General features: G+C 47.5%; 1 protein-coding gene across 1 annotated transcript in view; it reads left to right on the forward strand.

The window, feature by feature from the left end:
* Positions 1-27,698, forward strand: part of atrnl1 (attractin like 1) — a 424,206-nt gene that overhangs the window by 122,233 nt on the left and 274,275 nt on the right. The window contains exons 17-20 of the mRNA XM_031905726.1: positions 4,104-4,317; positions 7,466-7,654; positions 12,482-12,700; positions 20,306-20,443. Of these exons, the coding sequence (XP_031761586.1) occupies positions 4,104-4,317; positions 7,466-7,654; positions 12,482-12,700; positions 20,306-20,443 (760 nt within the window). The remainder of the gene's footprint in view (positions 1-4,103; positions 4,318-7,465; positions 7,655-12,481; positions 12,701-20,305; positions 20,444-27,698) is intronic.

Here is a 27,698-nt window from a genome sequence, read left to right on the forward strand (position 1 = left end):
AATTGTAGGATAAAGCCCTAAAAATAACCAATGGGAGGATGTTCTGAACATGAAATAGTTACAGGCACCAATCATACGAAAGTGACTCCCATTGTAGCTCCCCCCAAGGGTATCGGCAGATACACAATACTGCGCAGATTTTATTCTTATCCAATGAAATTCTCTAACCTGTCTGGGGAATAGATTTAGGGATCTGCAATGCTCTGTTTCCTCCAGCAGGTGTCGCTCTTGCACATTCTCACCCAGCGTCATATTATTATTATTAACATTTATTTATAGAGGGTTTCATACATTGGGCATACAGAGTAACATATAAAGCAATCAATAACCGATACAAGAGGGGAAGAGAGCCCTGCCCAAAAGAGCTTACACTCTACAAGGAGTAACATATAAAGCAATCAGTAACCTATACAGGAGGGGAAGAGAGCCCTGCCCAAAAGAGCTTACACTCTACAAGGAGTAACATATAAAGCAACCAATAACCGATACAGGAGGTGAAGAGAGCCCTGCCCAAAAGAGCTTACACTCTACAAGGAGTAACATATAAAGCAATCAGTAACCGATACAAGAGGGGAAGAGAGCCCTGCCCAAAAGAGCTTACACTCTACAAGGAGTAACATATAAAGCAATCAATAACCGATACAGGAGGGGAAGAGAGCCCTGCTCAAAAGAGCTTACACTCTACAAGGAGTAACATATAAAGCAACCAATAACCGATACAGGAGGGGAAGAGAGCCCTGCCCAAAAGAGCTTACACTCTACAAGGAGTAACATATAAAGCAATCAGTAACCGATACAGGAGGGGAAGAGAGTCCTGCCCAAAAGAGCTTACACTCTACAAGGAGTAACATATAAAGCAATCAGTAACCGATACAGGAGGGGAAGAGAGTCCTGCCCAAAAGAGCTTACACTCTACAAGGAGTAACATATAAAGCAATCAGTAACCGATACAGGAGGGGAAGAGAGTCCTGCCCAAAAGAGCTTACACTCTACAAGGAGTAACATATAAAGCAATCAGTAACCGATACAAGAGGGGAAGAGAGCCCTGCCCAAAAGAGCTTACACTCTACAAGGAGTAACATATAAAGCAATCAGTAACCAATACAAGAGGTGAAGAGAGCCCTGCCCAAAAGAGCTTACACTCTACAAGGAGTAACATATAAAGCAATCAGTAACCGAAACAAGAGGGGAAGAGAGCCCTGCCCAAAAGAGCTTACACTCTACAAGGAGTAACATATAAAGCAATCAGTAACCGAAACAAGAGGGGAAGGGAGCCCTGCCCAAAAGAGCTTACACTCTACAAGGAGTAACATATAAAGCAACCAATAACCGATACAAGAGGGGAAGAGAGCCCTGCCCCAAAAGAGCTTAAAGTCATAACCATGGAAGTTAAAGGAGAACCTAACCCTATAACGGTAGGTGGAATGATAGCGTCTAGTGATGTGCGGATTGAGAAAAACTCGATCTTTCCAACCCGACACGGCTTCCCCCTCTATTTTAACGATGCACCGGATCTCGGATACGCCCAAGATTCATCCTTTTTCAGCAGAATTCGGCCAAATCCACGCACTGCCGAAAATAGTGGATTTGGTGCATCCCTACTCTGTTTATAGACCCGTGTCCGCCCCACCTCGCTGATGACATCACAAAAGGGGGCGGGGCAGGCATGCACCTATAAAGCTCAAGTTGGCAGTGTTAGGTGTTACCTTAAGGTTAAGGGTCACTATTAGTGATGTGCGGGCCGGCCCCAGACTCGCGGGTCGAACGACCCGCGAGTATGGGGCCGGCCCGCACATCACTAATAGTGACCCCTTAACCTTAAGAGTCAGGATCAGCAATGACCCTCCGGGGCCCCCGTACCGTCCGGCAGCGGCAGGGACACAACTGTGAATAATAAAGTGAATTAGAATTGTTTCCGGGGGGGTTGCCTCGTTGGGCGCATGCCGGCTGGGTAAGTAGCGGCTCCAGCGGCGGCTCTTCCCTATGTATATTTCAGTACAGGCAGCAGCGCACATTAGAGCGGCGCTATAAATAAGTAATGATTATGTACTGAAACTCTTCAAGATTTAAAGACTCTTTCGTCTTTCCTGAAACTGAAACTCACACGCAGCAATTCTTAAATAGGTTCTTTTTTTTATTTGTTTTTGCCAAAAATGGAATTGTTTTGCCTTAAATCCCTACCTGCAAGTACCCAGCTGGGGGCAGTATTCTGGTAGCAATGCTAACTGCACCACGGGGCGGGGCCTACCTGCCTCACATTCCTCAGAGAGATCCGCCTTTGCAATGGGGATAAGATCAGCCAATAGAAACAGCCGATACAACTTTACTTGCAGGGCATTGGCTTCTGACTCCTAACCCTCAGTGCTCCCATTCAGCCTCCTCCATTGAACTTATAGGATCTTAGCCCATTCTAAGCATCTATTCAACTGGTCTTCATTGTTTATAGTTTTTTAATTATTTTCCTTCTTCTTCTGACTCTTTGCAGCTTTCAAATGGGGGTCACTGACCCCGGCAGCCAAACCCTATTGCTCTGTGAGGCTCCAGTTTTATTGTTATTGTTACTTTTTATTCCTTATCTTTCTATTCAGCCCCTCCCCTATTCATATACCAGATTCTCCTTCAAACCACTCCCTGGTTGCTTAGGTAATGTGGACCCTAGCAACCAGATAGCTGCTAAAAAAAAATATAAATAATTTAAAAAGGACAAATAATAAAAAATGAAGACCAATTGCAAATTGTCTCAGAATATTACTCTCTGAGGTGAACAACCTCTTTAAATCCCCTCAAATGTGCACAATGGTCTGAAGTGTCGGCCATAGGCGGCCACATTTAATTCGCTGCTGCGGGCATTATAACTCCCATCATGCTCGGTGCCAGCTCTGTGTATTTCTGGCTTTGGCTGCAGCCTGCTGCTGAAGCAGTGCCAATGAGATGCCCACACTGTGCCCAATCTATAATTACACAATAAGTGTTGAGGTGTGGGAGGTGGGGATTGGAGACGCCAATCTCACAGCTTCACCCATTCAGTCTGTCATGATAAATAACTCGTGCGCCGTCGGTACCGGCTCGGCCCGTCCAACTGTGCCCGGTGCCATATGAGCTGTCACTTCGTCAGGGATGGTGCTGCTGGAGAAGCAATTAGAGCATCTTTAACAACTGCCACAAACAGGCGCAATTACTCACCGCCTCAAACTGTAGCGGAGACAGATTAACGGGATCAGCCGGGGCGATTGGGTCCCGGTGCGGGGGCGGCACGGAGGGGGTGGCAGAAAGGGCTCTCAGAATAAACCAACGCTGCATTGTTCTCTATTACAGTTGTAGAAGGGGAAAGTTTGCCTTTATTTGTTAAAAAGTGATAGATTTCTGTACTTTTATGCAGTAAAATTACACTTTATTTTTATTAATGGCTCATTTATGAAAGTGGGGCAAGGTGCAAAGTGCCAGGAACAGAATACCTTGCCCCAGTTTTCTTTTGTATGTCCCCTTTCCGCTGTCACAGATCTGTCAGGGGGTGTCGGGCAGGATTGGGCCCGGCTAAAGCTGCCAGTACTTGTACTGATAATGGTATGACTTCTGGTACATGTCGGGCACAGTGATCCGAACCAATATCTCCAGACCAGGGCTTTTGGTTGGCGCCTCAGTCGGGCAGCTCCCCTTTGTTTCCTGCCCAAAGCCAAGGGACAATAGGAAGGTTACATAGTTATTTACATAGTTACATAGGGTTGAAAAAAGACCAGAGTCCATCAAGTTCAACCCTTCCAAGTAAACCCAGCACCCACAACCTATACTTACCTATCTATCCCCTCACATACATAAACTATATATACAAACATTAATATTAACTGAAGATATTAATAATAGGTGACTATGCGGCACTGGTATCTGCCGGATCAGCCCAGGGACCGATTGGTTGGATATTGTACTGGATTGGCCAGTGTATGGGCAGATCTATGTCAGAATTTCTCTGTTGGTTTAAGTGCTGTGTGGCAGGGCTAATTGTCAGCTGAATGGTACCCAGCGCCGCGGCTGTAGTTAGTGCCAATGGGCATTTGCATCCGGATACGGTTTTACCTTGCCTTTTTTTTCATTCTTTGTCTTTACAGAAGCTGTCGCCTTGGGTGGGGCTGAGGAAGATCAATGTGTCCTACTGGGGATGGGAAGACATGTGCCCTTTCACTAACACCACCCTCCAGTGGCTCCCCGGGGAGCCCAGTGACTCTGGGTTTTGTGCCTACCTGGAGAGGGCCGAGGTGGCGGGACTGAAGGCCAACCCCTGCACCGCCATGACAGATGGGCTTGTGTGCGAGAAGCCAGTCGGTAAGTGCCACCTATGATGGTATGTAGTGTGTATGTTCTTCCCGTGTCTCTGTGGGTTTCCTCTGGGTGCTCTGTTCCCCCCCACACTCCAAGCTCCACCCAGTATCAGTATGGATAAAATGGCCCCTATGTTTCCTTCCCGTGCCGTGTAACGATCTGCGCCGGGGCTCATCCAGCAAAGCCCCTATTCCAATCATTTGCTTCTTTGTACCTTCCTGCGGATTTCTTCCTCCCAGGTCGCTCACCTTTTGTTGTGTTTACCGTCCCTCTGGGCACAATTAAATCCACTACAAGTCCATTACCGAGTCTGGAGCTACAGCTCTGCCATTTTTAGCGTCTCGTGAAAGAAAAATAAAATCCAAGCGAAGCTTTTTGTGCGTCTGTCGGATCATGGGGGGAATCAAGCTCATAAGGAACCGGCAGAGCCTTCGTCAGAATAATCACAGGCTTGGATATAATGCAGTTGGTTCTCTCGGTGCCACCGACTGTGAGAGGCTACTTCTGCTTGAATTAATAGCAAGATGGCCACAAATCTGTATGCACCGCTGTATGCTTTTATCTGCTATATGTGGGGCATGTCGGGCTTTGCAGGGTTCCATTATTTATATAAGTTAATTTTAGCCATAAAGCAGGGCAGGACTGCTGCTTACAATGGGAGGATCAGATAGGATCTGTGCCACTGTGACAGAATGCTCTGTTATACAGATAGCTAGAATCTCAGCCATAAAGCAGGGCAGGACTGCTGCTTACAATGGGGGGATCAGATAGGATCTGTGCCACTGTGACAGAATGCTCTGTTATACAGATAGCTAGAATCTCAGCCATAAAGCAGGGCAGGACTGCTGCTTACAATGGGGGGATCAGATAGGATCTGTGCCACTGTGACAGAATGCTCTGTTATACAGATAGCTAGAATCTCAGCCATAAAGCAGGGCAGGACTGCTGCTTACAATGGGGGGATCAGATAGGATCTGTGCCACTGTGACAGAATGCTCTGTTATACAGATAGCTAGAATCTCAGCCATAAAGCAGGGCAGGACTGCTGCTTACAATGGGGGGGCAGATAGGATCTGTGCCACTGTGACAGAATGCTCTGTTATACAGATAGCTAGAATCTCAGCCATAAAGCAGGGCAGGACTGCTGCTTACAATGGGGGGATCAGATAGGATCTGTGCCACTGTGACAGAATGCTCTGTTATACAGATAGCTAGAATCTCAGCCATAAAGCAGGGCAGGACTGCTGCTTACAATGGGGGGATCAGATAGGATCTGTGCCACTGTGACAGAATGCTCTGTTATACAGATAGCTAGAATCTCAGCCATAAAGCAGGGCAGGACTGCTGCTTACAATGGGGGGATCAGATAGGATCTGTGTCACTGTGACAGAATGCTCTGTTATACAGATAGCTAGAATCTCAGCCATAAAGCAGGGCAGGACTGCTGCTTACAATGGGGGATCAGATAGGATCTGTGCCACTGTGACAGAATGCTCTGTTATACAGATAGCTAGAAATCTCAGCCATAAAGCAGGGCAGGACTGCTGCTTACAATGGGGGGGATCAGATAGGATCTGTGCCACTGTGACAGAATGCTCTGTTATACAGATAGCTAGAATCTCAGCCATAAAGCAGGGCAGGACTGCTGCTTACAATGGGGGATCAGATAGGATCTGTGCCACTGTGACAGAATGCTCTGTTATACAGATAGCTAGAATCTCAGCCATAAAGCAGGGCAGGACTGCTGCTTTTTTAAAATAAAGGACAGAAACTCTCCCTGCAGATTATAATTCCCTATGGTTGCACACAGATGACACTAATTTGACACTGGGTGCCTTGGGAACCATGATCTGGAGGTGGCAATAGTGCCAGGGTTCCCCTGTGCCAAAAGCGCAGAAGACAGGAAGGACTGAGCGGCGCAGAGCACAACTATAGGAAAGTGTGAGGAGCACATTTTGTACCTTTATGGAAGTGGCTGTAGGTGCTGCTGTGTGCGTGGGGTTATACACCAGTCAGTATCAGCTGATCTTTACAGCACAGCGGCCGTATCTCCGCGCCCGAATCACCAGTTTATTGCGCGTCACTTGGCTGTACCCGGCCGCTCTTATCTTAATAGCTTCTCATTTCAGCTCCAGCGCCAGGCGGCCCGGCCCAGGCAGGAATACCGATTCATTAAACAATTCACTTATTTTATTGACATTTCAGCCTGTGGATCAGTAAATGACTATGTGACCCGTAAGTGACGGCTGCGCGGAGGGTTTTATGGAGCGAGCGCTAACAGGGATCTGTGCAAATAGAACTCAATGGATTTCTGCATGAGATCTCCACAGGTCTCCTGATCCACTCAGATACTCGCTACTTGTTGCACCGTCGCTTGGCAGTGGGGTTGTGGGTTCAGTACTGCCCAGGGCTTCTTGTATTGTTTACTAACAAATCCTCAATTCCCAATTAGTTTATTGTGGGGGGGTCTCATACTTCAACGTGGAGTTCAGCATTGTTGAAAGGGGGCAGGGTTTGGGCAAGCTGGGGGTGGAGCTGGGCCCACAGGGGGTCGCCCAGAACCAATACTTTAAAGGGGAGTTCAGCATTGTTGAAAGGGGGCAGGGTTTGGGCAAGCTGGGGGAGGAGCTGGGCCCACAGGGGGTCGCCCAGGACCCATACTTTAGAGGGGAGTTCAGCATTGTTAAAAAGGGGGCAGGGTTTGGGCAAGCTGGGGGTGGAGCTGGACCCACAGGGGGTCGCCCAGGACCCATACATTAAAGAGTAGTTCAGCATTGTTAAAAGGGGGCAGGGTTTGGGCAACCTGGGGGAGGAGCTGGGCCTACAGGGGGTCACCCAGGACTCATTTAAAGGGGTGTTCAGCATTTTTGAAAGGGGGCAGGGTTTTGGCAAGCTGGGGGTGGAGCTGGTTTTGTAGAATTCCAGTTTGATTCCACCAGCTGATATGGGCAGTTGGTGGGCAGTTGGGTGGGCAGTGGGTGTAGGTTTGCAAGCTGCCCATCCCTATGTAAATGGAACCCTTAGTACCAAGGCCTGTAGGGTTCTAGATATACATATATTGTATTATAATGGGTGCTGGATGGAGGGAGCTGGGGGTGATGAATGTGGCTGAGTTGCAGTTTAATCTAATTAACCTTTTCCATTCCTGCAGTGAGCCCCAATCAGAACGCGCGCCCGTGTAAGCTGCCCTGCTCGCTGAGGACGTCCTGCTCCAACTGTACCAGTAACGGGATGGAGTGTATGTGGTGCAGCAACGCCAAGCGCTGCGTGGACTCCAACGCCTACATCATCTCCTTCCCCTACGGCCAGTGCCTGGAGTGGCAGACCACCACCTGCTCATGTACGTCGTGCCCCCAATGTTTCATATAAAGGAAAATATGGGGGGCGGGGGGATTTTATATCTCTGATTTTGTTTTTATTTATGCATTTTAACTGTAACATAGTACAGTAGGAAAGGAGGGAAGGCAACTCGGGGAGATTAGTCGCCCGCGAACAGGGAGTTTTGTCGCGGGCGACTAATCTCCCCGTGTGCCAGAGCCCTAACCCTTATAACCTTATCACACACACACAGAATGGCCAGCAAAAGGTTAACTTTGGTTTTATAATGGGGAACAGCTGGTGATCATAGTGTTATACTGTCATAAATGCCAAAGTACTTCCTTGCACTCACCCTAAATGGGCACAGAGATTTGTTTTACCCTCAGAGTGTATTATCTCTACACACATACACATATATACACACACACACACACACACACATATATACATACACACACACGTATATACACACACACACACACACACACATACACACACATATATACACACACACACACGTATGCCAGGAGGAGGATAACATTATACAGGTAGGTAGTTTATAGGGAAGAGACTGATACTCTATTATACTAACACTCGGCTGTTACACAGGGAAGAGGCTGATGTACAGATTTATAGGGCACAGGCTGATATTGTGTAGGGAGAAGGGTAATATACAGGGAAGAGGCTGGTAATATACAGGGAGCTGCCTGATTTATAGGGCAGAGACTGATATTATAAAGGGAGGAGGCTGCTAGAGGCTCTTATACAGGAAGGAAGATAATATACAGGGAAGAGGCTGATATTATAGAAGGAGCTGGCTGATTTATAGGGAAGAGGCTGATTTAATGAGAGGAGGCTGATAGAGGCTGTTATACAGGGAGATGAATGACATTGTAAATGGAAGAGGCTGATTTATATGGCAGAGGCTGATATTATATAGGGAGGAGGCTGATAGAGGCTATGGCGGATGACTTTGTACAGGGAAGAGGCTGATTTATAGGGTAGAGGCTGATATTATACAGGGCAGTAGATGCCCAACAGGAGGACTGTATATAGGAGAGACTGGCCAAAGCCTGAGAAAGAGGAATACACACCATCGATTTACCATAACAAATAAAAAACTGGACACACCAGTAGGGAACCATTTCAACAGCCCTCACCTCTCCATAAACGATTTAAGAATCTTGGTCCTTAAGGGAAACTTCAAAACAGACAATGAAAGGAAGGTTTGGGAGTATAAATTAATGAAAACTTTCAACTCTCTGGAGAAGGGACTGAACCTGGGCCTTGGATTTATGGCAAATTATATAGATTAAGAACTGCCTGCACCCAGCCAGAAATACCCACATCTGTAGGGACACTGGGCCAGTTACTCACATGGAATTCCATTCACTTCCCACTTCAGTAACTTACCCTCATTTATATCAAGTCACTTTGATCCACATTATCCTGTACCTTATCTGTTTGTCCCTTGCAGCCCCCCCCCGTTTATATGACTTTGTTACCACCTTCCACACAGATATTCTTTTTTTCTGGTTATTTGATCTATGAGCTGAATGCTGTATATATATCAGCGAGCACCACAGCTTCTTTGTAATCAGCTTGAAAAAGGAACTAGAATGTTCTGAAAGCTTGCTATGGTTATCTTAGTTAGCCAATAAAGGTATCACCTTGAGGGCTCTGGCACACGGGGGAGATTAGTCGCCCGCGATAAAACTCCCTGTTCGCGGGCGACTATTCTCCCCCGTGTGCCAGAGCCCTTATACCACTTTTGTTATTTTTTATTTCAAAAGGGTTACCCTGTAAACATAGGGAAGAGGCTGATAGCGGCTGATATTATATAGGGAGGAGGAGGCTGATATTATATAGGGAAGAGGTTGATAGAGGCTGATATTATATAGGGAGGAGGCTGATAGAGGCTGTTACACAGGGAGGAGGCTGACATTGTACAGGGAAGAGTCTGACTTTCTGTTGGAATGACACTGTTATGGGAATGACACCATTAGAAATGAAATGGAGAGTTGTTGTTGTTGTGGGTCAGTGCAAGGCTGGATTCTGCTCAGCAGAGGGCGCTCCTGCACTGGGATGGGATAGGGACATTTTGTAGACTGAACTATAAATCCGCTCTGGTTCTGCTTGATATTCAGTACTGGGTAGAACATTGTTAAATCATTTTCTTCAATGACCTTTTGTTGATAAACCCGGTGACACGGAATCTGCCCTTTCCGATCCATTCCGCGCCCCCCCCCCCCCTCCCTACCCCCGATAGTGAATCCATGGGAACCGGCCGGCCCCAGAGACCATCAATAAGGATGACAATGACAAAATAAAGTTTAGACTCCCGGGCCACTCAATTCCATTTGTGCCGCAATCACCAAAAAAAAGGGGGTTTTGTGTTTAATTCAGTTGTCATCCGATAGCGGCTTATAAAATATATATATTTTTATTAAATAAATGTAATGGGATTTGCAGGGCGGCTGCGCCGGGGCTGCTCGGAAGCCGCTTTCTCTGAAATTGTTTTTTTTTTTTTTCTATCTCGCCGGCGAAGAAATTCAATTTCCATAGAGCGTTATCAGGCGGCGAAGGAACAGCTTCAAGTTTAAGGGCAGAGAAACAAAGGGGAAGAAAGAGACGTCGCGCTTGGATCTTTTTTATTCCAAAATTCAATATTGTGCGGGACGTTAAGACTTAGGGAATTTTATAGCAGGTCGTTATATCTGAATGAAATGAAGGGCCTTGGATCGGGCGGCGCCACTACGACCTTTAGCTTTGCCTTTATTCTTTAATCCTAACGAATTCAGCAATAATCGCGCTAATATTAAACCCATAAAGTACCCCCCCCAAACGTCCGGGGGTCACGTTGCTGAAACGTTTCTACTCCTCTTTTTATTTATTTAGCTTTTTGTTCAACTGTTTTCCAGTTTGGAATATGGTTGCTAGGGTCTGGTTTACCCAAGCAACCAGGCAGGGGTTTGAATGACAGACTGGAATATGAATAGGGGAGGGGCTGAATAGAAAGATAAGGAATAAAAAGTACCAATAACAATAAAACTGGAGCCTCACAGAGCAATAGGGTTTGGCTGCCGGGGTCAGCGACCCCCATTTGAAAGTTATAAAGAGTCAGAAGAAGAAGGCAAATTATTTAATTTTTTTTTTTTTTTTAAATTACGGTATCTTTTTATTGAATTTTGATACAAATACAAACATAGATCCATCTGAGTGTGTGGCTATATAAAGGCGTGGTAAGGCAAGAGTAGGTCATGTCAAATACTATTCATCTTTACAAAGAAATTGAGTATACATTCTCTAGCCTCCTAGATATTCAATTAGCAAAGTCCAGTTGGTGGAGTCGTGGGAGGTTCTTGCGTTGCGTGGACTGGTTATTAGCCATAAAACAGGGGATCAACCGACAAGATGATTGAAACATTATAACAAGAGGGTGAAAGGGAAAGAACCGGCTTGGGGGGGGGGAAGGATGAAAAGGATATATAGAACTGGGATGGGGGGTGGGTGGGGGAATAGAGGGGGGGTAGAGGGGTTAGGGAAATCCTGTCTGGAATAGTTATGGAATTGATGTGTGGATGATGCTCGAGAGCGTACAGATAGGTGATGGAAGACTCTTGGAAGGCTTTAGTGGGTTTAAGGGGGGAGAGTGACTGAGCCTCTGCTGGCTTGTAAGGTGGGCACATGGGGTCGGGGTGCCAACCGTGGCCCGCGCTTGGCCCAGTTTTGTTCGTCCGTGTTGGCAGATTCCCAACTTTGAACAAGAAGATTTGTGTAGTTAAGACCTTATGCGAGACATAAACGCCTGTAGGAGTCTGTGAATTCCCTCCAATAGAACCATTTAGTAATACCTTTCTGGGAGTCCGCGGCAGAATTGGACTTCAGCTCCTCCAATCTGTGGATCTCTGCCACTTTGTGTAGCCAGTCTCTTATTGTGGGGCTTTCTGAGGTTCTCCATTTTATTGGTATAAGAGCTTTGGCTGTATCTAACAGTATTGGGACTAGAGAGCTGAGGTAAGGGTATCATGTGGCAGGATTGTCCAGGCGGTATCTGTGATCAAGGCAAATGATTTTAAATCTAAAATAAATAACGAAGACCAAATGAAAAGTTGCTAAGTATTGACCATTCTGTTACATATTAGGAGATAAACACTTTAAAGGGAAACTCCACCCAGAACTACAGTAGGTTTTGGCATAATGAAAGAAAATTTGTAGTTCCCCTTTAATCTACAGTGATTGGCAATCTTGGCTTGACACGCAGACAGTGTATATATTGATATATTGGTTATATCATATTAGGGATGCACTGAACCCCCGAACCCACCCTGATGGATTCTGCCAAATCCCAAACAGAATTCTAATTAGTATATGCTAATTAGGATTGGAAGGGGTTAAAAATTGGCTTGCAGTAAAATCCCCCCCCCCGACCATTTAACCCTTTCCGAATGCTAATTAGGATTCAGTTCGGCCGGGGCCGTGGATTCGGCCGAAACCGAATCCTTAAAAAAAAAAAAAGCCTGTATTTGGCCTGAATCCCTATATCATATAGTTTCCCTTTATTCTCTCTCCAGTTCCGGGTATGTAGCTGTGTCCCGGTACCACCGGGCCGGTTCTGCCATATTTTGCCTGTGAATCTGTTTTCCAGCTGCAGGGAACCTGATATCGGTCACTTATTCTCTGTTTAATCCCTTATTTTCACATGTTGAACAGCTGCAGCTCCGCCGGGGGTCTGACATTGCCCCCCACCCACCGAGTAACAGGATTATCCCATTTAGCACCTTCCATTAGTGACCCCCCCCAGTGACAGATTTATATTTCATTTAACGGTATTATTTCTCCCTTACAGCCCAGAACTGCTCAGGGTTCCGCACCTGCGCTCAGTGTCTGGAGCAACCGGGCTGCGGGTGGTGCAACGACCCCAGCAACACAGGAAAAGGAAGTTGTGTGGAGGGGTCGTCCCGCGGGCCCATGAGGCCTCTGGGAAAACACAGCAGTGAGATGGTTCTAGATACCGGCTTGTGCCCCCGAGAGAAGAACTACGAGTGGTCCTTTATACACTGCCCAGGTGAGAGCTAAGGGCTTCGGGTGTTTTCATTGGTTGGAATTTATGTGCCACACATTCTGCCTGTCTGTTCCAGAACTCATGAAGCCAAGGGGCCCCAATCTGCCCAATCGTCAAGTATAAGTGGGGGGGGGGGGGTAATACTGCCATTGTGGTTACGGATTAGATTTCACAAACTAGAGAGGTACATTTCCTGAAGAAAATGTGAGTGGTGCTTGCCGTGGCAAAACTCGTGCCCCAATATTACAATGTTTCCTTCAGTTCTCTGTGACAATTGCCCCTGCTGGGGCATTAAACTGCCCACCCCTCAGAAAAGTCATAGCACCCCATTCTCGAATAAGCCGCACGGTTTGACACCTCATTCATGGGTCTACGACAAATGGTGGTTAATTGCCCCCTGCTGGGGCAATTAACTTCCAACCCCTCAGAAAAGGCATAGCACCCCATTCCCGAATAAGCCGCACAGTTTGACACCTCATTCATGGGTCTACGACAAATGGTGGTTAATTGCCCCCTGCTGGGGCAATTAACCTCCAACCCCTCAGAAAAGGCATAGCACCCCATTCCCGAATAAGCCGCACAGTTTGACACCTCATTCATGGGTCTACGACAAATGGTGGTTAATTGCCCCCTGCTGGGGCAATTAACCTCCAACCCCTCAGAAAAGGCATAGCACCCCATTCCCGAATAGGCCGCACGGTTTGACACCTCATTCATGGGTCTACGACAAATGGTGGTTAATTGCCCTCTGCTGGGGCAATTAACCTCCAACCCCTCAGAAAAGGCATAGCACCCCATTCCCGAATAGGCCGCACAGTTTGACACCTCACTCATGGGTCTTCGACGAACTAGTTATTTACCAAAATCCCCATTATAAGTCAATGGGGCAAATTTGGGGACCTCTCTTGCCCCGGGGGTAAAACTTATACCCTTGTGCGGGGTATCTTCTGACACAGGTTGCAAACCTCTTCAAATGTGGTAAATTTCACGTTTCTAAAAAATTCCCTCTCTGCGCTACAATCCGTCAAAGTTGGCCTCAATGTTAAGTCTATGGGATTTTTGGGCCAGTTAATTGCCCCCTGCAGGGGCAATTAACCGCCAACCCCTTAGAAAAGACATAGCACCCCATTCCCAAATAGGCTGCACGATTTGACACCTCACTCATGGGTCTACGACAAACGGTGCGGGACAAGTTCCGTGCCGAACTTTTGTACGGAAGAAGAATAATAATAAGCCTGTGAGATAATAGTGATGCTTTGCTTTGCAAGCCCCACTAATTAGTCTTTCTCTTCTTCACTTGGGTGCCACAAACTGCTTTCCTATTCCCCCCCCAACTGTTTGGCCTTACTCCCCCCATCCCCCCTCTTCTCCCCCCTTCTATATTTCCCCTCTCCCCCCATTTGTCTCTCTACTCCCCGAACCCCCTTTCCCTTCCCCTCTCTCCTTCTGTCTCTCATCCCCTCTCCTTTCCTTTCCTATTCCCCCCCCCAACTGTTTGGCCTTACTCCCCCCATCCCCCCTCTTCTCCCCCCTTCTATATTTCCCCTCTCCCCCATTTGTCTCTCTACTCCCCGAACCCCCTTTCCCTTCCCTCTCTCCTTCTGTCTCTCATCCCCTCTCCTTTCCTTTTCTATTCCCCCCCAACTGTTTGGCCTTACTCCCCCCCATCCTCCCTCTTCTCCCCCCTTCTATATTTCCCCTCTCCCCCCATTTGTCTCTCTACTCCCCGAACCCCCTTTCCTTTCCCCTCTCTCCTTCTGTCTCTCATCCCCTCTCCTTTCCTTTTCTATTCCCCCCCCCCCAACTGTTTGGCCTTACTCCCCCCATCCTCCCTCTTCTCCCCCCTTCTATATTTCCCCTCTCCCCCCATTTGTCTCTCTACTCCCCGAACCCCCTTTCCCTTCCCCTCTCTCCTTCTGTCTCTCATCCCTCTCCTTTCCTTTTCTATTCCCCCCCCAACTGTTTGGCCTTACTCCCCCATCCTCCCTCTTCTCCCCCCTTCTATATTTCCCCTCTCCCCCCCCATTTGTCTCTCTACTCCCCGAACCCCCTTTCCCTTCCCCTCTCTCCTTCTGTCTCTCATCCCCTCTCCTTTCCTTTTCTATTCCCCCCCCAACTGTTTGGCCTTACTCCCCCCATCCTCCCTCTTCTCCCCCCTTCTATATTTCCCCTCTCCCCCCATTTGTCTCTCTACTCCCCGAACCCCCTTTCCTTTCCCCTCTCTCCTTCTGTCTCTCATCCCTCTCCTTTCCTTTTCTATTCCCCCCCCCCAACTGTTTGGCCTTACTCCCCCCATCCTCCCTCTTCTCCCCCCTTCTATATTTCCCCTCTCCCCCCATTTGTCTCTCTACTCCCCGAACCCCCTTTCCCTTCCCCTCTCTCCTTCTGTCTCTCATCCCCTCTCCTTTCCTTTTCTTCCCCCCCCCCCCCCCCAACTGTTCGGCCTTACTCCCCCCCATCCTCCCTCTCCTTTCCTTACCTACTGTTTGGCCTTATTTACTTTTATCCTCCCTCTTTTCTCTTCTCATTTGTTTCTCTACTCCCTGAACCCACATTTACCTTCTTTTTCAGTTTTTCCTCGCCACCCATTAGTCCCCTTGTTGTTGTTTTTTCACTTTCCTTTCTCTTTTTCACCCCATAATCTCTGCTCCATTTCTTTCCCATATCTCCCCCAGCAGCAGAGTAGCCATAAGGGGATATACTGGATAATACTGTGCGAGTCCCTACAAATTCTCTATTTAAGTTTTCAGCCAATAGCGGGTGCCGTTGATAAGTCATTAGGGCCCCGGGGAGATAACGAGGGGCTCACAGGGCTGTGACGGGTCGGACAGTCTGACTGGGATATTCCTGCAGTTGATGAAGTGACATTGTAGTTTCATTGTAATATTAAGTATAAATATTTCTTTTAATAAAAGCTCAAACCCTGTACTGATACCGTCCCACTGTTTCCTCTAATCATCACTTTTATCTCTGGGGCTGAATTTACTGAAAACAACATTTTATTTGGGGAAACATCACAGAAGGGGAGTCATTTACGTATCTGCCTTTATTTACATCCGTGCGATTAACTTGTTTATTTTACATGTTCAGGTTCAGTTTATTATCCAGATTTTTTTTTATCTGGGCACAGCTGGTATCTCCCGCAGCCTCCACTTATCCCGTCATTTGCTTTCCATTCGGCTTGTTTGGCATCTCAGGAAAAAGCAGCCACAGGCTCTGTAGATGTTTCAGCAGGAACGTTTTTATCCAGTGACCCAAGGGTTTCAGTACTGACACTCGGGTGCCTCTGGGTGCCATCTCTGCACTGGGAATATCCCTTCTGTCACTCTGTGCCACTGGCTGTCAGCCCTGTTTGGTTTCTCCTTAGCTCATAACCAGCAGGTCTGAACTGGGGGTAATTTCATGTACACAGAGGCCAAACAGCCCCCCATCAGCCCCCTAAATAGTGACCAACAAGGTTACAGATATATAGAAACATTGGGGTAACAGTCACCCCGCTATAGTTCCAGGGGTACCCAGGGCACAAATAAGCACTCACCCCAAATCCCCCCCTAACTGGCCTTCAGGCTGGGCCCCCTTAGCCCATAACAAGGTTACAGATATATAGAAACATTGGGGTAACAGTCACTCCGCTATAGTTCCAGGGGTACCCAGGGCACAAATACCCACTCACCCCAAATCCCCCCCTAACTGGCCTTCAGGCTGGGCCCCCTTAGCCCATAACAAGGTTACAGATATATAGAAACATTGGGGTAACAGTCACCCCGCTATAGTTCCAGGGGTACCCAGGGCACAAATAAGCACTCACCCCAAATCCCCCCCTAACTGGCCTTCAGGCTGGGCCCCCTTAGCCCATAACAAGGTTACAGATATATAGAAACATTGGGGTAACAGTCAGCCCGCTATAGTTCCAGGGGTACCCAGGGCACAAATAAGCACTCACCCCAAATCCCCCCCTAACTGGCCTTCAGGCTGGGCCCCCTTAGCCCATAACAAGGTTACAGATATATAGAAACATTGGGGTAACAGTCACCCCGCTATAGTTCCAGGGGTACCCAGGGCACAAATAAGCACTCACCCCAAATCCCCCCTAACTGGCCTTCAGGCTGGGCCCCCTTAGCCCATAACAAGGTTACAGATATATAGAAACATTGGGGTAACAGTCACCCCGCTATAGTTCCAGGGGTACCCAGGGCACAAATAAGCACCCCAAATCCCCCCTAACTGGCCTTCAGTCTGGGCCCCCAGAGCCTGGGTTGCACCCCAGCAGACAGGGGGGGCTGTACCCCGCTACATTACCGGAGGGCTCAGTAGGAGAAGGCAGGTTCCTGATTGTATTTGGGAGAGACAAATTGCCGGCGCTGAGCTGCGGTGTTTGTTGCCGTTATTATTACTTTCCCCCCATAACTTTGGAGAGGAGCGGGTAATTGTATTTTCGCTGCGCACTCCAGAAGCCTAATGCGCTTATCTCTTGTACAACACAAATATTCCCGGCGCTTATCAGATCCCAGGGAGAGAGAACACAGTCGCTGCCAAATGTTTTGTCAGGAATAATTTGAATACATTCAAATCTCTGGGTTTGCCTAACTCCCTGCACCTGCGTACATACACGGCGCTGCCAGGAACGGAGCGACTTCAAGTAAAACCGCGGCGGATATTGGCGATGTTTTTTCTTTGTTAGATGGGAGAGAGCGAATGTTATTAGGGGAGAGGGGCAAATAATGTACATGGAGTTCATAAATATTCACTGGAATTGCTTTGCAGGGCATTGTACCCACCAAGTGCTTATTGGGGCATCATTCCTGCTGAGAAGGGTAGTTTTTGTGGTCGTAAGCCCTATTGGGTTTATTTAATGGTTAAATGATTCCCTTTTCTCTGTAATAATAAAACAGTACCTGTACTTGATCCCAACTAAGATATAATTACCCCTTATTGGGGGCAGAACAGCCCTATTGGGTTTATTTAATGGTTAAATGATTCCCTTTTCTCTGTAATAATAAAACAGTACCTGTACTTGATCCCAACTAAGATATAATTACCCCTTATTGGGGCAGAACAGCCCTATTGGGTTTATTTAATGGTTAAATGATTCCCTTTTCTCTGTAATAATAAAACAGTACCTGTACTTGATCCCAACTCAGATATAATTACCCCTTATTGGGGGCAGAACAGCCCTATTGGGTTTATTTAATGGTTAAATGATTTCCCTTTTCTCTGTAATAATAAAACAGTACCTGTACTTGATCCCAACTAAGATATAATTACCCCTTATTGGGGGCAGAACAGCCCTATTGGGTTTATTTAATGGTTAAATGATTCCCTTTTCTCTGTAATAATAAACAGTACCTGTACTTGATCCCAACTAAGATATAATTACCCCTTATTGGGGCAGAACAGCCCTATTGGGTTTATTTAATGGTTAAATGATTCCCTTTTCTCTGTAATAATAAAACAGTACCTGTACTTGATCCCAACTCAGATATAATTACCCCTTATTGGGGGCAGAACAGCCCTATTGGGTTTATTTAATGGTTAAATGATTCCCTTTTCTCTGTAATAATAAAACAGTACCTGTACTTGATCCCAACTAAGATATAATTACCCCTTATTGGGGGCAGAACAGCCCTATTGGGTTTAATTCGTTTTTAAATGATTTTTTACTAGACTTAAATTATAAAGTTCCAAATTACGGAAAGACCCCTTATCTGGAAAACCCCAGGCCTCAAGCATTCTGGATAATAGGTCCTGTACATTTACAAGGGAAGTGATTGGGGGCAGCACATGCAATTCCAGCCCGTATCCTGGAGTCAGTGCATCCCTAGCCCTGGTTACTGCTGTGTATATATATATATATATATGTATATCTTGCCCCCAATTCACAATCCCGTAGTGCGCGGATCTCCAGCTTTTCCGTGACATTTGACACAACATTTGTGAGTCCATCAGCCTGTGAGATATGACAGGAGGGGAGTAATAACGGCGTGTTGGCGGCGTCTCCGGTAATGATTGGCGTGTCGCGCCGTCACCGTCAGTCTGGGTGAGAAATGAATGGGTAATGGGAGCAGATGGGATTTATCATCGCCGTGTCACGGCTGAATGCAGCGTCTGTGTGTCCGTCTGTCCGATAGCAACAGACTTAGGGTACCATTATGGCAGCGCCAGCAGTCACTGACAACTTGTAATTACTCAGAAGGTATCAGATTGTCCCTAAAGAGCCGGGTCAGATCCGGGGGCGCAGCCTGACACAATGGCACTTTAGGGAGAAGGCACACAGAGCTACTTAGTAGCGGCTACTAAACGCCAGAAAATCCCCTGCCATAGACAATACTGAGAATTGCCTCTGCTAAACACATGTAGAGACAGTTATCAGTAAATGATCAGCATTGTCTGTTTCTGTAGCTGCTACTAGTTGCTCTGTGTGTCTTCACTCTTAGGGTGAAGATGCATGGAGCTACTTAGTAGCAGCTTCTTGTCACGGCTACTAAACGCCAGAAAATCCCCTGCCATAGACAATACTGAGAATTGCCTCTGCTAAACACACATAGCGACAGTTATCAGTAAATGATCAGCATTGTCTGTTTCTGTAGCTGCTACTAGTAGCTCTGTGTGACTTTGGCAAAGCTGAAGCTGCAGGGTGGGTCAGTAGCACAGAGGGTAGGTGGGTGCCCAATCAGCTGCACCCCATGTATAAAGGTACAGGTACATTTGCTCCCATTGAGTCACCCCATTTCAGTCGCCCATTCTCTCACCCTCCATTTCCTTGTTGCGCCGGGGGATGTCGAAACCACGTTTGCTCCAATCGTATGTCTGTATATATCTATTTCTGCACATTAAAGGAAAAGGAAAGGCTAAAGTACCAAATGTTACCCCCCCCCCCCAGTGATTGTAATCACTTACCTGATACCCCCAGCCAGCATGTTATAGAATAGGCAATTCTGAGCATCTTTTCAATTGGTCTTCATTAACTATGTTTGATCGTTTTTGAATTAATTGCCACCTTCTGACTCTTTATAGTTTTCAAATGGGGGTCACTGACCCCGACAGCCGCAAAAATTACTTTTTATGACGAATTTTTCTGTTCAGATCCTCTTCTATTCATATCCCAGTCTCTCATTCAAATGACTCCCTGGTTGCTAAGATCATTTTGACCCCAGCAACCAAATAATGGCTCAAACTCCAAACTGGAGAGCTGCTGAACTATAATAATTAAAAAAAACTATAAAAGAATAAAAAATGAAGACCAATTGCAAATTGTCTTGGAATATTATTCTTTACACGATATTAAAAGTCAACTCAAAGGTCAACATTCCCTTTAAAGAGGGATCTCGTGTTCCGATCCCAAATCTCTCACTAATTGACCCTTAAGGTGGGCTTTTTCTGGTGGTTTATTTCCTCTGCCTCTGTTGAGCTTCACAGGGATGCCAGGAAGCGCTGCTGCCATAGGGGTTTATGCATTTGCCATAAAGCAAGTCCCTTTTTAGACGCAGCCCATGGAATAAACAAGAACGCATTAAGAGAGAGGATTTGAAATGTGAATTCTGCATTTTTTTACCTACTAAATCCGCAAATGCCCCAAACTGAGCCGTTGTTATTGTGTCCCCCCCGCAGCCTGCCAGTGTAACGGGCACAGCACGTGCGTCAACACCAACGTGTGCGAGCAGTGCAAGAACCTCACCATGGGAAAGCACTGCGAGAGCTGCATGCCGGGCTACTATGGCAACCCCACCAACGGGGGCGAGTGTGAAGGTAGGTAACGTCACTTACCTGTTTGGGAGATAAAGTAATAAAATGCATGTAGGGTTTGTTCCGACTTTAACTCTCTCTCCCTACTATACCTGCTATCCCACAGCCCCAGTCCCTTCCCAGAGGCTATTATCCCCCCACTGCTACTATAGGCACCATCTCTCCCTACTATACCTGCTATCCCACAGCCCCAGTCCCTTCCCAGAGGCTATTATCCCCCACTGCTACTATAGGGCACCATCTCTCCCTATATACCTGCTATCCCCACAGCCCCAGTCCCTTCCCAGAGGCTATTATCCCCCCACTGCTTACTATAGGCACCATCTCTCCCTACTATACCTGCTATCCCACAGCCCCAGTCCCTTCCCAGAGGCTATTATCCCCCCACTGCTACTATAGGCACCATCTCTCCTACTATACCTGCTATCCCCAGCCCCAGTCCCTTCCCAGAGGCTATTATCCCCCCACTGCTACTATAGGCACCCATCTCTCCCTACTATACCTGCTATCCCACAGCCCCCAGTCCCTTCCCAGAGGCTATTATCCCCCACTTGCTACTATAGGCAACCATCTCTCCCTACTATACCTGCTATCCCCAGCCCCAGTCCCCTTCCCAGAGGCTATTATCCCCCACTGCTACTATAGGCACCATCTCTCCCTACTATACCTGCTATCCCACAGCCCCAGTCCCTTCCCAGAGGCTATTATCCCCCACTGTTACTATAGGCACCATCTCTCCCTACTATACCTGCTATCCCCACAGCCCCAGTCCCTTTCCCAGAGGCTATTATCCCCCCACTGCTACTATAGGCACCATCTCTCCCTACTATACCTGCTATCCGCCACAGCCCCATGTCCCTTCCCAGAGGCTTATTATCCACTGCTACTATAGGCACCATCTCTCCCTACTATACCTGCTATCCCACAGCCCCAGTCCCTTCCCAGAGGCTATTATCCCCCACTGCTACTATAGGCACCATCTCTCCCTACTATTACCTGCTATCCCACAGCCCCAGTCCCTTCCCAGAGGCTATTATCCCCCACTGCTACTATAGGCACCATCTCTCCCTACTATACCTGCTATCCCACAGCCCCAGTCCCTTCCCAGAGGCTATTATCCCCCCCACTGCTACTATAGGCACCATCTCTCCCTACTATACCTGCTATCCCACAGCCCCAGTCCCTTCCCAGAGGCTATTATCCCCCCCACTGCTACTATAGGCACCATCTCTCCCTACTATACCCCCCCAGCAGTGAATGTTAATCAGGCTGTGGGTGAGTATTGTGCATCCCAATGACTTGGCTCACTTCTAATTGAAACTTTATATATTGCTGAGCTCTATTGATTTATTGGGATTGGGCCGGTCTGTGCTTATCAATAACTCTGAATAAGCAGCAATCTCTCAATGCCCAGGGTGACGCTTGCACGGATCAGCATGTTTCCTATTCAGAGAAGCCGTTCCAGCAATTTGTTCCTGACAACAAAGCCGTGTTCGCTGGACAGGAATTACTCCTCTATCGACGGCTGTTTAACTCTCGGGGAAAGGCAACGCCGGGTTTAAAGTAGAAATGGGCATTTTATTTTGCAGTCAGAGCTTGTGCCTATTCTGATACTGGAGAATAGTAATTGGGCTGTAGCTCCAGGACTGGGGTCAGCGCTGCCCACCTCTCATCCATTTACAGCAACTGGGAGTTCTGGTGGTGTCTTGAATGATTTTAATTGTAAGCTCCTAAGGTAATTTAAGAGCTTTTTTAAAGTCGCATCCCCAAATCACTGTATTAGGGACCTTTATTCTGAGTTCCCCTCAACCACTGACTCATAGCCTGTACACATAGGGATTCCCCTGTACTAAGCACAATTCAGCAGGAACAGCCCCCTAAGTTTGCCCATAGCCTGTACAGAGAGATACCATAAAACTATGGCACATAGGGATTCCCCTGTACTAAGCACAATTCAGCAGGAACAGCCCCCTAAGTTTGCTCATAGTCTGTACAGAGAGATACCATAAAACTATGGCAGCATAGGGATTCCCCTGTACTAAGCACAATTCAGCAGGAACAGCCCCCTAAGTTTGCCCATAGCCTGTACAGAGAGATACCATAAAACTATGGCACATAGGGATTCCCCTGTACTAAGCACAATTCAGCAGGAACAGCCCCCTAAGTTTGCTCATAGTCTGTACAGAGAGATACCATAAAACTATGGCAGCATAGGGATTCCCCTGTACTAAGCACAATTCAGCAGGAACAGCCCCCTAAGTTTGCTCATAGCCTGTACAGAGAGATACCATAAAACTATGGCTTATAGGGATTCCCCTGTACTAAGCACAATTCAGCAGGAACAGCCCCCTAAGTTTGCTCATAGTCTGTACAGAGAGATACCATAAAACTATGGCACATAGGGATTCCCCTGTACTAAGCACAATTCAGCAGGAACAGCCCCCTAAGTTTGCCCATAGCCTGTACAGAGAGATACCATAAAACTATGGCACATAGGGATTCCCCTGTACTAAGCACAATTCAGCAGGAACAGCCCCCTAAGTTTGCTCATAGTCTGTACAGAGAGATACCATAAAACTATGGCAGCATAGGGATTCCCCTGTACTAAGCACAATTCAGCAGGAACAGCCCCCTAAGTTTGCCCATAGCCTGTACAGAGAGATACCATAAAACTATGGCACATAGGGATTCCCCTGTACTAAGCCCAATTCAGCAGGAACAGCCCCCTAAGTTTGCCCATAGCCTGTACAGAGAGATACCATAAAACTATGGCACATAGGGATTCCCCTGTACTAAGCACAATTCAGCAGGAACAGCCCCCTAAGTTTGCCCATAGTCTGTACAGAGAGATACCATAAAACTATGGCACATAGGGATTCCCCTGTACTAAGCCCAATTCAGCAGGAACAGCCCCCTAAGTTTGCTCATAGTCTGTACAGAGAGATACCATAAAACTATGGCAGCATAGGGATTCCCCTGTACTAAGCACAATTCAGCAGGAACAGCCCCCTAAGTTTGCTCATAGCCTGTACAGAGAGATACCATAAAACTATGGCACATAGGGATTCCCCTGTACTAAGCACAATTCAGCAGGAACAGCCCCTAAGTTTGCCCATAGCCTGTACAGAGAGATACCATAAATCTATGGCACATAGGGATTCCCCTGTACTAAGCACAATTCAGCAGGAACAGCCCCCTAAGTTTGCTCATAGCCTGTACAGAGAGATACCATAAAACTATGGCACATAGGGATTCCCCTGTACTAAGCACAATTCAGCAGGAACAGCCCCCTAAGTTTGCTCATAGCCTGTACAGAGAGATACCATAAAACTATGGCACATAGGGATTCCCCTGTACTAAGCACAATTCAGCAGGAACAGCCCCCTAAGTTTGCTCATAACCTGTACAGAGAGATACCATAAAACTATGGCACATAGGGATTCCCCTGTACTAAGCACAATTCAGCAGGAACAGCCCCCTAAGTTTGCCCATAGCCTGTACAGAGAGATACCATAAAAACTATGGCACATAGGGATTCCCCTGTACTAAGCACAATTCAGCAGGAACAGCCCCCTAAGTTTGCTCATAGTCTGTACAGAGAGATACCATAAAACTATGGCAGCATAGGGATTCCCCTGTACTAAGCACAATTCAGCAGGAACAGCCCCCTAAGTTTGCTCATAGTCTGTACAGAGAGATACCATAAAACTATGGCACATAGGGATTCCCCTGTACTAAGCACAATTCAGCAGGAACAGCCCCCTAAGTTTGCCCATAGCCTGTACAGAGAGATACCATAAAACTATGGCACATAGGGATTCCCCTGTACTAAGCACAATTCAGCAGGAACAGCCCCCTAAGTTTGCTCATAGTCTGTACAGAGAGATACCATAAAACTATGGCAGCATAGGGATTCCCCTGTACTAAGCACAATTCAGCAGGAACAGCCCCCCTAAGTTTGCCCATAGCCTGTACAGAGAGATACCATAAAACTATGGCACATAGGGATTCCCCTGTACTAAGCCCAATTCAGCAGGAACAGCCCCCTAAGTTTGCCCATAGCCTGTACAGAGAGATACCATAAACTATGGCACATAGGGATTCCCCTGTACTAAGCCCAATTCAGCAGGAACAGCCCCCTAAGTTTGCCCATAGCCTGTACAGAGAGATACCATAAAACTATGGCACATAGGGATTCCCCTGTACTAAGCACAATTCAGCAGGAACAGCCCCCTAAGTTTGCCCATAGTCTGTACAGAGAGATACCATAAAACTATGGCACATAGGGATTCCCCTGTACTAAGCCCAATTCAGCAGGAACAGCCCCCTAAGTTTGCTCATAGTCTGTACAGAGAGATACCATAAAACTATGGCAGCATAGGGATTCCCCTGTACTAAGCACAATTCAGCAGGAACAGCCCCCTAAGTTTGGTCATAGCCTGTACAGAGAGATACCATAAAACTATGGCACATAGGGATTCCCCTGTACTAAGCACAATTCAGCAGGAACAGCCCCTAAGTTTGCCCATAGCCTGTACAGAGAGATACCATAAATCTATGGCACATAGGGATTCCCCTGTACTAAGCACAATTCAGCAGGAACAGCCCCCTAAGTTTGCTCATAGCCTGTACAGAGAGATACCATAAAACTATGGCACATAGGGATTCCCCTGTACTAAGCACAATTCAGCAGGAACAGCCCCCTAAGTTTGCTCATAGCCTGTACAGAGAGATACCATAAAACTATGGCACATAGGGATTCCCCTGTACTAAGCACAATTCAGCAGGAACAGCCCCCTAAGTTTGCTCATAGCCTGTACAGAGAGATACCATAAAACTATGGCACATAGGGATTCCCCTGTACTAAGCACAATTCAGCAGGAACAGCCCCCTAAGTTTGCTCATAACCTGTACAGAGAGATACCATAAAACTATGGCACATAGGGATTCCCCTGTACTAAGCACAATTCAGCAGGAACAGCCCCCTAAGTTTGCTCATAGCCTGTACAGAGAGATACCATAAAACTAAGCAAAGATTCCCTTTAGCTCTGGTTGGGACCTTTCTATCTTATATTAAACTAAAAATGTCAGTCAAAAGTGAACTTCCCCTTTAAACGCACGCCGAGCCGAGTGATGACTTTGCTCACTGGAGCATTAGCAGCAGACGATGCGCCGGTGCCGGCGGCCCACTCCTTCTCAGAACGGGTCTGAGTGCGGAACATCTGTCGGCGGCTCCGGGAGTGATTACGGAGACGGAGTGACAGGGAAGGCGTTTCACGGCCCAGCGCTTCATGTTGTCACTGCGATGTGCATTGCTAAGTGAGACAGGTGCCGCCGTCTCTGCCGGAATGGATAGCCCACTCACAGCAGCCATTAAATAAGCCCCCCGGCCTCCTCAACTTCTTTTCTTACTATTGGTTCTGTATTCCGGCGGCGTGACTGCGTCCCGGCTGAGCCCACGGAAAGCCAGCAGCTTGCCACGCGTCCGGCCACGGGGAGCCATTGTGCGCTCAGATATGAATCCCGCGCGGCCTGCGCTTTCTGAAACAGCAACGTCTCTGCTCAGCCAATTAGCCCAGAAAGTGCCCGACTCCCCGTGTAACAGGGGGACATAAAGGAAACTAATTAGCTCCTGTGTTTGTGGTAATTGGGCTTCGCGGGCACGGCGAGTGCAGGAGAGAAATGCAATAGCGGGGGTATTGGTAATTAGTGCAAGGCCGATGCACCCCCACTTTCCCTGGGGTAACTTCATGTTACTGCGCCCCACAGCAAATTCAGATTAGGGCCCCCAAAACATTAGTAAATGTACCTGTTTTATCTTTATCTATTAAAAATCCCCCCCTAACTGGCTATAGTTCCAGGGGTACCCAGGGCACAAATAAGCACTCACCCCAAATCCCCCCCTAACTGGCCTTCAGGCTGGGCCCCCTTAGCCCATAACAAGGTTACAGATATATAGAAACATTGGGGTAACAGTCACCCTGCTATAGTTCCAGGGGTACCCAGGGCACAAATAAGCACTCACCCCAAATCCCCCCCTAACTGGCCTTCAGGCTGGGCCCCCTTAGCCCATAACAAGGTTACAGATATATAGAAACATTGGGGTAACAGTCACCCCGCTATAGTTCCAGGGGTACCCAGGGCACAAATAAGCACTCACCCCAAATCCCCCCCTAACTGGCCTTCAGGCTGGGCCCCCTTAGCCCATAACAAGGTTACAGATATATAGAAACATTGGGGTAACAGTCACCCCGCTATAGTTCCAGGGGTACCCAGGGCACAAATAAGCACTCACCCCAAATCCCCCCCTAACTGGCCTTCAGGCTGGGCCCCCTTAGCCCATAACAAGGTTACAGATATATAGAAACATTGGGGTAACAGTCACCCTGCTATAGTTCCAGGGGTACCCAGGGCACAAATAAGCACTCACCCCAAATCCCCCCCTAACTGGCCTTCAGGCTGGGCCCCCTTAGCCCATAACAAGGTTACAGATATATAGAAACATTGGGGTAACAGTCACCCCGCTATAGTTCCAGGGGTACCCAGGGCACAAATAAGCACTCACCCCAAATCCCCCCCTAACTGGCCTTCAGGCTGGGCCCCCTTAGCCCATAACAAGGTTACAGATATATAGAAACATTGGGGTAACAGTCACCCCGCTATAGTTCCAGGGGTACCCAGGGCACAAATAAGCACTCACCCCAAATCCCCCCCTAACTGGCCTTCAGGCTGGGCCCCCTTAGCCCATAACAAGGTTACAGATATATAGAAACATTGGGGTAACAGTCACCCTGCTATAGTTCCAGGGGTACCCAGGGCACAAATAAGCACTCACCCCAAATCCCCCCCTAACTGGCCTTCAGGCTGGGCCCCCTTAGCCCATAACAAGGTTACAGATATATAGAAACATTGGGGTAACAGTCACCCTGCTATATTTCCAGGGGTACCCAGGGCACAAATAAGCACACACCCCAAATCCCCCCCTAACTGGCCTTCAGGCTGGGCCCCCTTAGCCCATAACAAGGTTACAGATATATAGAAACATTGGGGTAACAGTCACCCCGCTATAGTTCCAGGGGTACCCAGGGCACAAATAAGCACTCACCCCAAATCCCCCCCTAACTGGCCTTCAGGCTGGGCCCCCTTAGCCCATAACAAGGTTACAGATATATAGAAACATTGGGGTAACAGTCACCCTGCTATAGTTCCAGGGGTACCCAGGGCACAAATAAGCACTCACCCCAAATCCCCCCCTAAC

Source organism: Xenopus tropicalis, chromosome 7, assembly GCF_000004195.4.
Source record: "Xenopus tropicalis strain Nigerian chromosome 7, UCB_Xtro_10.0, whole genome shotgun sequence".
In the NCBI taxonomy this organism is placed as follows: Eukaryota; Metazoa; Chordata; class Amphibia; order Anura; family Pipidae; genus Xenopus; species Xenopus tropicalis.